The 17,166-nt window shown below is 39.8% G+C and overlaps 1 protein-coding gene across 3 annotated transcripts in view; it reads right to left on the bottom strand.

Moving 5' to 3' along the window:
- Nucleotides 1–17,166, bottom strand: part of adgrl2a (adhesion G protein-coupled receptor L2a) — a 78,356-nt gene that overhangs the window by 18,615 nt on the left and 42,575 nt on the right. For 2 of the 3 annotated variants that reach the window (XM_047036774.1, XM_047036775.1), the window contains 11 exons: nt 11,834–12,130; nt 11,117–11,220; nt 10,495–10,680; nt 9,786–9,824; nt 8,343–8,526; nt 7,294–7,416; nt 6,605–6,810; nt 5,567–5,740; nt 4,937–5,146; nt 1,071–1,291; nt 243–309 (listed from right to left, as the gene is read on the bottom strand). In XM_047036774.1, the coding sequence (XP_046892730.1) occupies nt 243–309; nt 1,071–1,291; nt 4,937–5,146; nt 5,567–5,740; nt 6,605–6,810; nt 7,294–7,416; nt 8,343–8,526; nt 9,786–9,824; nt 10,495–10,680; nt 11,117–11,220; nt 11,834–12,130 (1,811 nt within the window). The remainder of the gene's footprint in view (nt 1–242; nt 310–1,070; nt 1,292–4,936; nt 5,147–5,566; nt 5,741–6,604; nt 6,811–7,293; nt 7,417–8,342; nt 8,527–9,785; nt 9,825–10,494; nt 10,681–11,116; nt 11,221–11,833; nt 12,131–17,166) is intronic. The other variant, XM_047036776.1, reaches the window with a different exon arrangement.

Here is a 17,166-nt window from a genome sequence, read left to right as displayed (position 1 = left end):
CCATTACCATGGAGTAGCAGGAGGAGTGGATACTGTATTCCAATGAAAAGGCATTGGTACTAAAAATACACATCAGACATTAGTAGTAATGACAATCACATCACAAAAATCTGAAACTCATCGTTTCTCTTTGTCTCTGTGTATATCTCTCTCTTTCTCCATCTATCTCTGTCTCTTCTCTATCTCTCTCCCACTCCCTTACTTCAATGTTTCTCTATTAGTCTAAGGAAAAGAAAACTTACCATGATGATAAAGGTGACAGGTCCTATAAAGCTCCATATGAAGTGATTGTCCACTCTTAGCCAGCAACTAGAAATAATGTATAAAAATAAACGTTATATCAGAAATCTGGGTGAAAAAACACAATTCTGAAAAAAGTACAACAAAATTCAGACCAGTATCAACCTCCTCAAGCCAAATATTAATGCAAGGAAATTGATTTTTGCGTCAAAACAGAACCTAGCGCTCATGATACAGCAAAGTAAACGATTTCCAAAAACCAATAGAAACTTTCACCATTTTCCTAGGCCTTGAACTCACACAGATCCAACAAGAAGGACAAAGTGCTGCCTTGTCTCAGCACTGAAGCTTAGCTAAAATACAATCATTAATCTATGTAAAAGGCCCTTCCCGGACAGCACTCCTCTCTTTAAGAGAGTGTTTAGAAACAAGAGGTCACAGGAGGGTCTTTGAGTAGAGAGGCATTAACATAGACAAGACCCCCTAAAACCACAGTGTTGTGTTGGTCAGCCTGCTCTCAAATGACTGAAGTGGAGAAGGCATTCCTGGAATTGGAGCTTACATCAGTTTGGAACGATCTCAAGGGTAAACATAATAAAATCCATCTCCCCCAATCATGGTGGTTAACGTGTATTAACCATAGTATTAAGAGGTTACCATATGTTACCCTATAGAACTATAAACATCATGCTACAACATTATTCATTTGAATAATGTCATTGAGGTAACAAATACATTATGACAACAGCAAGGAATGTAACAAGTAAGGAAGTACATAAGGAAGAATGTAGAAAAGACCAAGGTAAGACAGCACAGTAAGTTTCACTCACGCTTTCTTAGTCCCATAGCTTTGGTAGTCAATAGCTGCAGACACACCAACTATGATGGCTGGGAGGAGGTATCCAGATACATAGTAATATTTCTTCCTGGAGTATTCACTCTCAAAAACCTCCACCAGCATGAGGTACAACTGAACCCCTTCCAGACACATCCAGGAGAAAGATGCCAGGAAGAAGAAATGAAGAATCCCAGCAATGATGGAACAACCAATCTGTGAAAAGGTGGTTTGTTTAATAGAAATATTGTACAATTTAAATGTAACGGTGCATAGTTCCTGAAAATGTTGCATGTTATTACTAATGTAAAATTGAAAGAAAAAGAAAGTCAAACTTTTGAGAAGTTTAAATAAACTAACTATCAGTTAAGGCCATTTGATAAAATACGCCATTCAATTAGGTGTTATCACACATTCAATAATGTAAATGCATTTCAATGAAAACCATTAGAAAGTGTATAATACCTTCCTGAGACAAGAATTATGAGATTTATGTAGGGGCTCTCTCAAAGACAAGTTTCAACCTTGTACTGACAGTAGCTTGTACTGGATGACAGCTGTATTGTAAGAGGAAGCACTAGGCTCCAATGGCCAACCTCTTTGAATTACAGTTGATTTATGGTTTCAGAGGAGTGTTTTTACTGACTGTGGAGGGGAGAACATCACTTATATACCTTCAAAAAAGTCATCCCTTACAAAGTGAGAGGTATATGAGAAACGCCTGGGGCACACTGGCTGCGAAGTGCCGCAAAGCGTTGCGATCGGCTACGATCGGCTACAACTGAGCAAAAGCTGTTCACACCAGGCATTTCTCCGCGCCAGTGTTATAAGCCAACTGGTTTTCAAACCTACTGGTTTCCCAGCTGTGCGTTCACCTATCAGTCTGCCTATATCACCAGATTCTTCACAAATTCACAAATATATTAAAGCCAAATCAAAAGGCCAACATAATTAATAAGTACGTAACTGATTGATGACATTCTATGAGCGAGAATAGCTCGCAGTGTAAAGCAATGGCCTTTGGTATGTTACGTGTTTTGCTCGGGTGCGATCGAATCCCACTTCATGCGAGCCTGCAAATTAGTTTTATTTTGTTTCCATTTATTTAGTTGTGAATGGTAATGTAGTGCGCACGTAGCCTATACTTTTATATTTGCCGCAGCAAATATGTGATTCGACTGGAAAATCGCCAGTAATAAGTTTGTGAATTTGTGACGAATCTGGTGATAAAGGCAGACTGATAGGTGAACGCAAAGCTGGGAAACGAGTAGGTTTGAAAACCAGTTGGCTTGTAACACCGGTCACCAAGCAGACCCCCACCCCTCGACCCTCGGCTTGAAGCAACGGCACCGGTGGATGTAGGTGGTATTGCATTTACGGTTAGTTTCCCGACTCTTCCGGTCGTTTTTATTCTATTAACTCCAGTCAACATTTACAAAACTATCTCCCTAATAATTTTTGTTCGATTCTGTAACCTGGCTCATACTACTAGCTTTTTCATTTATTTTTTTTTCCTGATTTTTGCTAAGTTTGAAACCAATCCAAAATTGGTAAACTAGCACCCCATTTATTTGCCTACGTCAATAAAAGTTGCCTGCAAATGTGCTCGCGGATACTAACAGGGCACAAGCACAAAAGTTCACATTGGCCGATAGCCGATTTAAATTGAGCTATTGATTGATATATTTAAATAATATTAGTCTTGCCTTCAGAAGCTTTTGTTAAACACACCCATTATTCTTTTTTTGATCGTGTCATCAAGCCAGACTGCTTTTGTGGGACAATGAAGGTCCTCAGTGACAATGTTTCACCCCCACTTACATCTGATGGTAATGTCTTGTAGCCTATATGGTTCTGTGAATATGCCTCTTTCAAAGGCAAATGTTCAATAAAGTATATTTTAGACACAGTTCTCAAGCTTTTATTTATTACATTATTACCAAGTCTTGTTAGATCACGTCTATTAATAGGCGTTTGGTTTTGTAGGATGAACATATAAAACACAGGCCACATGTCTACACTGATGATAAATTGAAGGCAGTGTGAATTTCGTGGCATTTCATTTGAATATAAAGTTGACAGTAAGTCTGCATTATGGAAGATTTCGGTTACCAAAATAACTATTAAGCTTTCTTTGCCTGGCGAGAACAACGACGGAGCTGTTCATGTTAACACTGTATTTCATCCGATACAATGCATTGGAAATCATACTCATATCACAAAGAAAAAAAGCTACAAATGTGATGAGTTCCATCTAGAAAAAACCTATATTTAGCCCTATAGCCTATTTCTAAAAAACAAGTTAAAGGAATACTATACAGTGACAGAATACATTCCCGTTAAGTTTGCATTATGTCTCTGATTCTTATCGGACTTGTACCCCATTCTGCCCATAGATTCTGTCACTGCAATGCCTTAGCTCACACGCTCGTAACCATATAAATCTATGCTCGCGACTGGTTGTCGCAAAGTATGACGTGTACAGATAGTTGCAAGCGTGCACGAGGTCTCGGAGCTCGGGAAAAAAAGAGCCACTGTTTAAAGCTAGACCGGAAGAGTCGGAAGTGGAAAGATGGCCGCATCCAGTCTCGCGCACTCGCTTGCCTCACTCATTCATAGAAATGAATGGGGACGCCATCTTGGAAGACAAAAGTAGCTTACTCTAGTTATATTAACTCTATGTCATCAAGCCTTTCAGCTACTCTGAGCTTTCCTTTCGCTGACATGGTACATAAACATGGCATTGGCTATATCCAAGCATTGATCGTTATCTACCCTACGTTGTCCTTGTTAACTTGTTGCTGGGGGTCATACAACTCCCTGTGCTTTTCAACGTTGAGAAATAATTTTATGTCATCCATCTCCTTGAATTTCTCGCTGATTTCCAAAATATATTTGGGGGTTCTCTCTCGGTAGGCTATGTCTGCACGCGTGTGTGTTGTGTACAACGCGTGACAACTTGTTTCTCTCAAACAAACAAAACAACTACGGACATGCTCGCTCAACAGATCAATCCGTTTATTTCATTTGTTTTCATCAGGGTAGCCACCACATGTAAAGGCCGTTCGTTACCAACATTGTGTAGTTAGGTTTTATATGGAGTGAATATTGTACGTAGGCCTTGAAAGTAATATAAAAAATAAAAAAAATAAGTCTACAACTTTACAAATGTTAACCGTAGTCTACAATTAATGTAGTAAAATCTTAATAACATGCTTTTTTATACAAATATATCAACTAATATGGTGTATTTTATCATCCTGCAGTCGATTTTGCAAGCGTCTCACAGATTTTCTTTGACCAGCTGCCGAAATGATCGCAGCGCTTCGCAGCGCTTCGCAGCGCTTCGCAGCGCTTCGCAGCAGATTCGCAGTAGATTCGCAGGCAGTGTGTTCCAGGCGTTACTCGGATCACTGCTGCCATTGAATAAGGTACGTACATTTGTACAAACAGGAAAATGCGCTCCTGGTTAAGAACTGCTTTTGAGAGGCGGAGAATTTTCCCTGCAGAATAGAGGCGCACTCTTACTGGCAGTCTTTGTAAATACCGCAGAATATATAATTAGGCGCACTTTACGCGTATCCTCCAACCTTTTTGGGTTGAACTCCCACTTTCCCCATGACCCTCCCACGAACGCATATTGAAAGTGCAATTTGGCTGTTCTCGCTCATGTTGCAGGCAATCTGCGATTTTACCCAAGTGTGCCCTGTTTGTAAATAGCCTGCATCGTTAAGTCAGTTTTTGCAAACAAATTGGAAACAGGCGCAAACAGCGTGATAAATGCGGCTCACAGGCTCCTGTTTTGTTTTTGGACAGTGAAACAAAAACAAAAAAATGGTACAGTACAATTGGAGGGCTTACCCTTGGTTCTGTCATATCGATACCGATCAGGAATATTAATTCTGCAATGAAGAGATTGATGCAAAGGTTCTTGTGGATGGTATTGCGATCACTTTGAAGGCCCCGGAAGAAGCAGAAGGTGAATATGCTGATGGCCAAGCAGACTAGCGAGACCACAATCCCTACACGGGTGATGACAGTCAAGATCAACTCATGCACTCCATCTTTGCCCTGTTGGGATAATGGATGTGACAAATCAATATACCTTGTCAATAAAGCAAGAAGACTCTATACATAGCTTTTGCCAAGCAGTCGTGGAAATTTGTTGTACTATTTCACAGGGGACACCAGAAAAGGTGCACATCAATCAGAAACCCAGCCCTTTAAATGAGTATGATCAGTGGTTAATAGATGAGAACTGACTAGGGACGCATTTAAAGTAACATTTTGTTGAAGTTGCAATATATATAGTCTAAATCCTTTGATTATCTTCACTTGGAGAACAGACCAGATGTGTTCCTTATTTTGGAACCCTTCTAATGGAAATCTAAATACAACTACCAAGAATTGGAACAACTGGATCCCAAACATGATTCTGTAGATAAGTTCCAGAGAGGCCCCAGAAATATACATAAAAAGGGAGCTACTTACAGAGATTTCTCGATGAGCCATGAGGATGGCAAAGTTGGTGAGGTGACTACAGGAACAGGAGGTATGGGTCTTGTTAGAACCCAGAAGTTTGCAGCCTTGAGTGGACCAATGGCCCATCATGCTCCTCTCTGAGTAGTTCCAGAAGGAACAATTGGAATTGAAGTAGTGCTCCATCTGATGATAATAGAGTAAATAAGTATGTATAGAGTATGTAACTAAGTACAGTAAGTATGGACATAATTGACTGTCCAAATTAGAGCTGTGAAAATATAAAATCGTTGAACCCCTAAACACAGCAACTACGGTCTACAACACATTGTGTTCTTTGAAAACAGTGTTTTATATTACATTTAAACCCATCCATGCATTTAATCTCATTTAGTTGCTTTCTAAATCAATCAGACCATCATGGACTGAGTGGTGCATCCCAGGCTATAAAGTGGGGATATCATTGTTTGATGACATCTTTTGAGTTGCATAATTTTGTTGATAAATGAGATGAATCACATGAAGCCCTGCGGGATCTCTCTTGTGACAACTTTAAAGACAGAAGATAATTGGTGCTTCTGTAATTTCTTCCTACATTGTACGGATAATCTTGGAGTTAATTTACCCTCACCCACCCACCCACACGCACGCACACACACACACACACACACACAGACACACACACACAAACACACTAAAAGAAAGACCATTTTATTATTTATATCCTACTGTTGATTATGGAATTACTTTTCATTACAAATTAAATTTGGATCAAAATACTTCAAATAGACGTATCATTTAATGTTAAATTACTTAATTAGGACAACCTGGCTTCACATTTACAATTCAAACACAGGATTTTACTCTGCTTTTTTCATAAAAACTCTTATGGGAATCTAAGAGGATTAGATAGGCCTAAGAAACATGCTAAAAGAAGCCACTTGCATATTGGATAGGGGACTACTACAGTTATTGCTTCTACTCTGCTAAACATCTCTACAATTGCTGGAGGGTAGGGCATATTAGGTTTAGACAGTTGAAATTACTTACATCAATGTGCTCCAAGGTAAAAATAACAGGGTCATTGCTAAACACGCGACTGGACTCTTTGTTGATGGAGGCGGCGATGATGTCCGAGTTAACAGCCATAGACATGTTCCGACCATAGGCCTCGTTGGTCATTTTGAGCGTGGCATTGTCTGTACTAAGAAATTGGCCCAGGTTTTTGTAGAGGACAAACACCAGTTTGGCAACACCTAAACACACAGTGGAGATAGAATGTAAGAGAAGAAAACATGCTCTTTACAGTGTGGTCAATCACACTGTGTGAAAAAGAGGAAAGGGGTTGAAAAATACAAGTATGGACTCAACAAGGGAACACAAAGAGAAAGAGAGAGAAAAAAACTTTTAAGTAGGTCCTGTCATTTTCAGGCAATATCATAGCACTGTGTTTTAGAGATCAAATCCTCAGTGGTGCTCCTTTTTTGCACTCCTGCAGAATAATCACACTATATTGTCAGTTTTGACAGGCTGCATTGGCAGACTGGTTTGACAAGACTCCTCACCTTTTCATAGACAACAGGAAAGGGAACAAACGTCAAAGCCAACTCTCACATTCCTCACCAGCAAATAAACACCCGTAGCTCGGCTGTGTGAATCAAGTGAAAGATCTTTTTGGTTGGTGTTTGTACTGTGTCCGTGTGTGTGTGTGTGTGTATGCACACGTGTTTGAGACTTACCATTGCGACTGTTGAGCTTGACAGTGTTGGAGGACAGTTGAATAGAGATACCACCCTTGCTGGTTTGAGGAAATTTGAAGTCCTGCACCTGGCCGTCGGTGCTGAGTACATAAACATCCAGGACTTGGATTTGACCAGTCGGGTCAGGCCCAAAGAAGAAGGGAGAAATAGAGATATGGAGTGAGAGATTCAGAGGAGGGGTAGAAGAGTGTGATAAGGACGAATAGGGAAGAAGGATTGAAATTTTGGGAGGGAAAGAAATAAAGAGAGAGAGATGGAGAGATACATGACGTTACAATAGATTTAAGTTTACCAAGAGCGCAATAAAGAGAGAATAGTAGATGTATATGCCAAGGACTGCCTGCTTACATTCCTCAGTTGAATGAGACTGTGGGGCCGTGCAGGCCTATACACAGCCAACATGGTTGAAATTGATCTATGTTAACGTGTGCCTTGAAGTTAAAATCTAAAAGCCAAATATAATTTTTACATCACTGAGCCACACGTCACTGAAAAATGCAGATAAATACCAAAGCAGAAAATTTGAATATAAATTCCTTCCCCTGATAAACGGAAAGTTGTTAGATGAAAGAAGAACACAACGTCTAAACAATCTTTGATCATTAACAAGACTCCACAACTGGGATAATGCTACATGCATGTATAGAGTTGCAAGGTCTGGACACACACATTGATCAACTAAGTAATCCCCGTCAGAGAATGCAGTACTTTTAAATGTCTGAGATTCATCACATCATTCAACACTCATTTAAGCCCACGTTCCATTCGCTAAAATGTTAAAGGCTCATTGTGGAAAAAGAACAAACAGATACATCTATTAAATAACAGACTTGTGCATACTGTAAGAGAATGTAAGTATACATCTTAACTGAAACTTGCACGTAAGCCGAGCAGGGTTTGAAAACCTTAACTTGCGCCATCCTTAAGCAAGGCATTAGCACAACAGCTAAATATTATTTTTAGCTTGCACAAAGCATTACTCAACCAAAGGCATAATTTGTTTACACAAAAACAACATATTGTCTTACTTATATTGTCAGCAGGTACTTTGACAATAGCTGGCTCCATAAGATTGTCAGCCAGAACAAATGCTCCTTCTTCAAGAGTATCCAGCAACATGGTGGCAGCATGTGTCTGCTCTGTGGAGTTCATATCTTGCCAGGATTTCAGAGCCTCTGGTCTCAAAAGGTTGTCCACTGTATCCACAATTGCCTGTAAAAGTTTACACACAAAGCAAGACGTGAAGCACAAAACAAACAACAAAAGAAAAAACATAATTTTTGACCATTTCAGATATTGTAGCTTATCTAAGTATGACATTTCTTTGGCCGTTTCCAAAAAAAGCATCTAAACCTGCGTGTCAATACTTGAAAGGTATAGTGGCCACAAGACCCCTATCAAACATGAGTGGATTATCCTCCGACGATATTCAAATCAATCAGTCTAATTAAACAATTAATGGCAGGACCCTGCTTGTCTGCACATCTAATGCTGTTGACTAAGGGCTCTATTGGGCAGCCAAACATCCCTTCATAAATCAACACAAGAAACAAAACAAAAAAAATATTTATAAACATTACCCACGTGCCACAGTGACATGCAACACGACGGATTTAAACAAAAGTACATGTACCATTTGGCATGATGTGTGCTATAACATTCCCTTTCTTTATTTTTTACAAGAGTGGTGACCATCTAAGGGCTAATTAGCCCAATACATTTTAACACATCCCCAAGGAACTATGTGGATGGGAGAGACCTTGACTTTGGAGGCAGGTGGAGGACATGGAGATGTCCCTAATGGGAGAGAATAGGGCCAAAATACTCTGGAAGTGGTGGGCTGGAGCCATAAAAAAGAGGACACAAATTGGTTTTGCCTTCCTAGTCTTATTAGTCATACAGAGTCACACATTCACTCCTCTAATTTATGACACAAATGAAAATCAGACATATGAATCATCATGAATTATGAGGTTAAACGTCGTAATATGGCCAGGAAGACGAAGGTTTGATCAAATCCCAATTAACCAAGGTATTATGACATAGCTACCCTTGAAACTGGATGATGGTCTCATATATTGGTGAGACATTTGAAGTTAGCATCAACAACAAAGAATACTGTAGATATTTCAAGATTACAAAAAGTTCGATACATCCAGGCATTTTGAATGAGCAAAAAACATTAATTGAATTATGTTTTTTTATTTATAATACAAAGCAATGAAAAAAGGAAGACAATTGTAAGTGAAATTTATATCTCCAAAACGTAGTTTGCACTTTCGTACATGTACTGTACTGGTACATCCATGTTTGGAAGGCAATGAAAATAAAATGCAGGAAGCACAGGGGAGGAGAGGAGTCTACATGACAATTTAGAGAGGGTGCATGCAGCCGAACAAAGGGCGGACTACAGGGAGGTGGACAGAGGTGTGCGGAGGAAGCGGAGTGTTACAGTAGCATAGCTCACACACCTTCATGTATGCCCGGCATGTCCTTTCTCGTTTTTGAAGCTTTTTTCATCCAAAAAAAGGAAAATATCAAACAAAGAAATACACAATTAGCACAATTACTGAACTTGAGCACAAGTGTTCACAGCCTCCACTGTGTTTTGTCTCACTGACTGACTGATCCGATAATCCCTCTGTTTTCAGTTAGTGCTCTCTGTTATGCTGTGGGCTACACTACCTGCAGGTTCAAGAACAAAAACACTCCCATTTATGGCATGATAAATCTTCTCTCATAGACGCCTGACACATCACAGACCTATTGCCTTGGCAGAGCCAATTATAGCAATTATCCCATATGAACAAATATAACTGCAAATATCTGTCCTTCTGAGTGTCAGAATCTAAAACTGTGTAATTGTTTTCCTTCTTTTTTGTCGGTTCAATAGTTTTACTTGACTTTCAGAGAAAAAGAGGATAAATAATAGGAGAAACAAAAAGAGGACAATAATCATACACATCATCTTTTCGCAAGGGGAGAGGAATGCCATTTTGACCATCAAAATCAGAGAAGAACCGACTCAATAGAGCACCTCAGACGTCCTCAGTGTCTGAGACACAGAGAGCACCAGGGGGAAATTACATATTCATCACCATTACAGCTAACTACATAATAAGAAACAAGGATTTCAGAAGTCAATTGTGGAGATGGGTGTCAATGTGGAGTGACAACTACCTTGTTGAAGCTGCGTCCTGCAGAGTCCTTCTCACTGGGCTTCAGTTCCTGGAGCTGAGCATCTAAGATGTCTACCAGCTGCTCCATCAGACGCACTGACGAGCTCACATCGCCGGCAAAAATGGGGCCTTTGGTGTGTTTGGCTAGTTCATTGGCTAGGTTAGCAGCATTCTCCCCACTACGGATCTGGAGGGTTTGATCACAATCAAACATTAGGCTTGTTAATGCACCTGACTCAACATTTGATATCAATGCCAATGTGAATGAGTTAGTCAGCAATTATGAAAAGAGACATTTTCACACTACAGGATAGATGATGAAGTTGGACAAAAGATAATAAAAAACACAGTGCATGTGAATAGTGAGTTGTTAACATTGGGAATTTAGAAGTGTGAGTGTTACAAAGTGTGATGCTTAAATGACGGCACATTTAAATCCCTTGTAACTTATTTGAGCAAAGAGAGCAACATATATGTATGTCTATATATGGCTAAAGACCCCCCTTAAGATGAAATGGGGAAAAACACTTCTGCATAAATTAAACAGCTGTGAAGGTCTCAGTTACAGCTAGCAAACATCAACACCAATATCAAAACACAGTGGTAGGGTTACTGGTACAGACCTTCTGGGCAACTTGGTTGACCCAGTGGGATGTGCAGTTGCTGAGATCCGGGCCCTTTGGGTGCCAAGCCCCAGAGGCAAAAACACATAAATAGGAGGCTGTGCCTGTTAGGGAAAGAAGGTTAGAAGAGCCTTCTTTAAACTTTGAGGAATTGACACATACAGTATTTTCCTTTCCAGTATGAATACCCTTTGAAAGTAACAAGCTTTTACAGGGACACTATCATGAACGTTTCAAAAAACATAATTTACCAATGTTGTCTTTGGTTAAAGAGCTACAAAATTACCTGAAACAAAGCTTTTAAAGCCCAATGTCAGTTTTACTACAAATGAAGTAAAAGCAGTTATTTCCTTCCGCTCCAATAACACCACATTTAGTAAACTCTGAATGTTAACACAATTTTACACACAATTTAGACAGGATTGAATATCTTTAAACAATCTGGGTAAAGCAGCTGAGCCTGTCTTTCAGATTGCTAAACAATGTTTTGACCTAGAATGGCTCAGTAAATTTTTCACACATCTGTAATATTTTTTATATTTGCAATATGTTCCTCTACACATCCAATTAGTGCACTCTACCAAAAAGTGATCCAGTCATCTACAATACAACAACAGCAGAGATATGTACCAAACACAATGTTCTCTTGAGGCCCGGCTTGTCGACCTGGGAACACAGAGCAGGAGCATGAGGCCCTGAGGTAAACAGGCTGCTTACCTCGTGTCCCCTTGGGGCATGGTCGCTCAACGAGCATGCCCCTCTGGGTCTGGGGCCACAGGATGTCCCTCTTCTCTGTGGCCTCGCAGAAGCGCTCTGGCAGGGGGAAGCTCTCCAGGGGTGGAGGGACTGTGGTCTGGAGAACCTCCAAATGGGGTTTCACTGCTCCCTTGCTCCCTTCCTTGGGCCCTGTTGGGGTGGTGGTGTTGGCTACACCTCTGTGCATTGTGGTGGTTGTTGTGGTGGTTGTAGTTCTCAGAGGCTGAGGAGCAATGGTTACCTCTGATGGAGGGGGAGCTGTGGATAAAAGGCTATGGTTAGTGTGAATTTTTTTGTTAATTTTTTTCTCCACTTTTTAAGCCTACTTATACTGTTAGATACAGTTTTGGTACATTGTATTACAGTATAGATGCACACAATGTTGTAAAATGTACAACATTTGTACAGTACAATGGTGGAAGCAACAGTTTTAGTGAATATATTTGCTTTCTGGACAACATCTTCAAGAAAATCAGTCTACAGCAAACAAGATGATAATTACAGTAACATCTTTCTGCCTGACAGTCAGTCTTGACTGAGAGGTTTTAAAGCAAGGCTGGTTTTCACATGAAAAACACAAGGTGTGGTTTTGGCCTTACATTGAAGTATTTCCCCCTTATTCTGTGTAGCTCGCTGTATTTTTGAGAAAGCAAGTATGTGGTAAATCATTTAATGCAGAGGGCAAAAACAATGCATTCCTGTGAGAGGAAACGGAAAGAAACTGCCCTGTTACCTTTAACATGAAGCACTAATGGAAACGGTCCATCAGATATTTTCTTATAGTGATGAATGGCATCACATTTACTAAATATAGTATAAATATACATCCTTAAGTTCTAAATTAAAGCATTTCAACCAGTGTAATACAGATAGTAAAAAGATGTTTCACATCTCCAGCTACTGTGATGTGGTTTACGTATTAAGCAGAGCACTCTCAAACTGCAATATCAAAAGGGACAGAATACTAATATGTGTGAAGTTGAATCATAATTGAGCACTTTTATTTTCTGTGCTGCACCAGGGAATTCAGAGCGGTATTTTGCTGTAGCTTTATCCATTTTGATCAAGTAAAAGAGTCCGTCAAACAACTGCTGAGTATATTTAGTAAGAGGGACAGATAAATATTGAGGAGGGCGGCAGCCCTGTCTGCAGGGGAGTCAGACAAGACATCAGCACCACCATATCTATTCCTTCCATTGGATAATGGGAGGCTGATGACTGGCTGATGGAAATAGTTTATGTCTGTCTGGTTGTGCCCCCGTGATAGCCCCATGGTGAGGATGGGAGACATCAGCACAGCCTGGCTGAAGGGATTGCCTTTGAGCTTGGCCTGCTACCTGCAGGGAATTAGTCTCTATTGACCGGTGAAGACAACTCAACAGTCTCCTTCCTAGCAGGGGCTTGCTGGAGCAGGGGAACATTATTTAACATGGGCATGAGACAGTGACAGGAAGGCATTTTCAGACTGACTACACATTTTAACATGGTATTTGCTGAAGGCAGATTTGACCCCTTCCTCCCCCCCTCCCCCCCTCCCTCCCTCCCTCCCTTTTTTGCATATTACAAAAGTTAAAGTGTTAAATAATTAATTCAATATACTAAACAACATGTTTAGGATTAAAAGTTTGCTCTTGTTTACCTAAGCTTCCAGTTGAGCTGTGGACACGCCATGCGTGATGTGATTTGTTTCACGGTGCAGCCGGTTTTCCCGAGGCTACTTTTAGCGCGGATAGGTGGTCAATGGTCCCCTAATGATCGCTAGATGGCGCATCTTCCACGCATCCAAGGCAAGGTCGGAAACTGAAGTGGCCTTTGTCAATCATTAATTTCCGTGTTGGTAGTCGGTGACTATTTCATTAGAACAATTGTTGTTTAGCCCTTTAATCATTCAGCTAAATGTAATTTATTATAGAGAATGTCACACACATTGAGGGTTAGACTGCAGTTGGTCTATAAATGCGTAGCTCGACATTAATCAACATTTTAGTAGGCTTATTGAAAATATGAGAGTCAAGTGTAACTTGTTTGAAAATTATAAAATGTCTTCTGAAATTGTATTCTCCTTTTATTTATTACTGTAACACTGAAAGTGTGGATCGCGGGTTACGCATGAGCAGTAGCGCATTATGTGTGCAAACAGAATTTGCATTAATAAATCAAGTTGGCGGCCTATCTACAACAACTAGAATGACATTTAACATGACATCATAACAGAAGGAAACTCTACCCCTATTTCCCAAATCCATTCAGTATACTATCTTTCTAGTGCAGTTCCCATAAAAGTCAATCATTTCATACTAGCTGTAATGTTTTGAACGGTATGTAGACTGTGTTTGTGTGTACAAAGTATAATATTCCATCCCCCCTCCTTATCACCAAGTGAATCTGCAGATTTGGTCAAGTACCCTAAAATATAATGTTTCACTATACTTTTGTCAACTTTCAAGCATGCCTTCTGCATGTTTGGCTTACATTGTTGTCATGGCCTATGTTTGTTTTAGCCTAAATCCATAAACTTTTAACTTTTAATATTACAATTATTGTAATAATTATTGTAATGTCATCATAACATAAGAATTGCACTTAACTGTCTACACACAAATGGCTGGGAGTGAACTTCATAGAATTCAATACAATTGTTGTCATAATTTTGCATAGGTTATACATATTTAGCTATACATATAATTATTTAAACAATATTACTGTCTGAATTACATGTTTGTGCAAGGAAATCCTTTCAACATCTGCCTATAGAAAAGCAAATCATAGCCTTGAAAGACAGGGAAAAAATGGCAGAATGCGCTGCCGGCAACAATTGAACAGAAATAGGAGGTAAATAGCTTTAAACTAGTGTTTCATGGTGTGAGAGAAAAAAATACTGAGAGAGAAAAGACACATATCTAGTATATCAAGAAAGTAGAATACTGGAATTTGATCGAGAGCGAAGATACACTACCGGTCAAAAGTCTTACAACACCCCCATTTTTTCCAGTTTTTATTTAAAGATCCTGTAAAGCAAATTCCATGATTCGCTTCTCAGTACATTATGTATGTGTGAAATTAACAAACATGGCTGCCGCTGGAGAGCTGAGATGTGTAGATTCTGCCATCGAGTCTGTTTTAGAAGACATCGAAAGCGCATTCATTTTGAAAGAGGAACAGAGAAATGAGATCAAGGCATTTGTCGATCGAAAATATGTTTTTGCCGTCCTTCCTATGGGATTCGGAAACTACGTTGCTCTGATTGGTTGTAGGTTTATCCAATTGAGCGAAGAGGCATTTTTTTCCGGGTTTGGTTGAAACACGCCCCATAATCACAGCCCACTGGAGCAGTATCAGACTCATATTCTGACTAGAATTATGGTTATGACAACGTCAGGCTAGAAAGCATGTGCAAAGCGCAAAAACTTTAAACAGTTTCTCTTCTGTTTTCAGCGCAGGTTTTGTATAGGCGGAGCCAAAACCCGACCGATCTACGTCACAGCGACCTACCTCCGTCAGATCACAGACAGTTGCATTCTGTTATTCAGCTGGTACGATACAAAGACAAAGTAATTAATACATAAAACACTCAATGCAGGTAGGTCTCTTCTGACATCTGCAATTGATTTAGCTAGTGTTGCTGTTCTTGCTAAATTCAATAAATTCGAGGGGGCGGAGATTCAGCTCCTTCAGACGACACGCCCCCCCAGTCTAAATCAGAGAAGACTGCTGATTTTTCTCACGATTTCAAAGTTTAATTTAACATACTTGTCAGTGTTTTTTTCCCATTTGAATTTGGATGGGCAGATTCTTCTGAACTCTTCTGAACTTAAAACTAATTTTCAATTCCACTTTATAGGATCTTTACATTTAAGCAGTTCAAGTCCAGTGAATAACCTGAAATGGTACAATGGTAAGCGGTAAACTGCCAGAGGTAAAAAAAAATAATAATTTTGGTTACCAAAAACTGAAAAATAATGTACATTTCAGAGTTATACAAAAAGGCCTTTTCAGGGAACAAGTAATGGGTTACAAACTTACAGCGGTTCTGCAGCAATGGAAGTAAATTAAGCCTTGAAAGTTGATGCTAACAATTCCTACAGGTGTCCCAACTTTTGTTGATTACAAACCCTCTGCAACCCCCCTTTTTTTAAAAGCAGTGTTGGAACAGACCATTAACCATTAAAAGTATAGGTCATTCTTTTCAAGAAATTGCAAAGAAAGCCATGGTGTCAGTGAGTACAGTTTCCTACACCATCTAAAGGCACTTGGAAACTGGAGAAAACTGACAGGAAGACAAGTTTCTGAGAGTCAACAGCTTGTGTGATAGGCGGCTCACAGGACAACAACTTCAAGCACAGCTTAACACTGGTCGAAGTAAGCAAGTCTCAGTTTCAACTGTGAAGAGAAGACTTCGAGCTGCAGGTTTGACAGGTCGAATGGCAGTAAGAAAGCCATTGCTAAGATGGCAAAATAAGAATAAGAAAATTGCCTTGGCCAAGAAGCACCACATGTGGACTACTGAAGACTGGAAGAAGGTCTTATGGACCGATTAATCTAAATTTGAAATCTTTGGTTCATCACGCAGGATTATTGTATGCCGTTCAGTAGGCAAAAGGATGGTTCCTCAGTGTGTGACACCAACTGTCAAACATGGAGGAGGAAGCGTGATGGTCTGGGGCTCTTTTGCTGGATCCGAGTCAGCCACTTCAACAGAGTGAGTGGCATGCTGAATCAAAACAGCATTTTGCAGCACCATGGAATACCCTCTGGTATACACCTAGTTGGTCAGGGGTTCATCCTACAGCAAGATAATGACCCAAAACATACCTACAGGCTATGTCAGAACTACCTAAGAAGAAAATAACAAGACGGTAGGCTTCAAATCATGGCCAGCACAGTCTCCAGACTTAAACCCCATTGAGCTGGTTTGGGATTAACTGCACAGAAGGGTAAAAGCAAAGCAACCTACAAGTGCAACACATTTGTGGGAACTTCTGCAACATGTTGGGAAGAACTTTCCAAACAATATTTGATTTCCATTGTAGAAAGAATGCCCCGAGTGTGTTCGGCTGTTATATCTGCAAAAGGCAGCTACTTTGATGAGTCCAAAATTTTGATTAAATTTTGTTAAACAAAATGATTCCATGATTTCTTTTTATATCCTATTGTTTTTTTTCTATGCTTTAATTTCAGAGTAAATTGAGACTTGAAACTGCGTAAATTCAATAAAAACTGGAAAAATGGAGGTGTTCTAAAACTTTTGACCGGCAGTGTATATTTTTCTCTTCACTACGGTGAAATGAGCGGCG

The sequence above is a fragment of the Hypomesus transpacificus genome, chromosome 16 (genome assembly GCF_021917145.1).
Source record: "Hypomesus transpacificus isolate Combined female chromosome 16, fHypTra1, whole genome shotgun sequence".
Classification (NCBI taxonomy): domain Eukaryota; kingdom Metazoa; phylum Chordata; class Actinopteri; order Osmeriformes; family Osmeridae; genus Hypomesus; species Hypomesus transpacificus.
The sequence above is the reverse complement of the archived record's forward strand: the minus strand, read 5'-3'. Positions and strand labels throughout refer to the sequence as shown.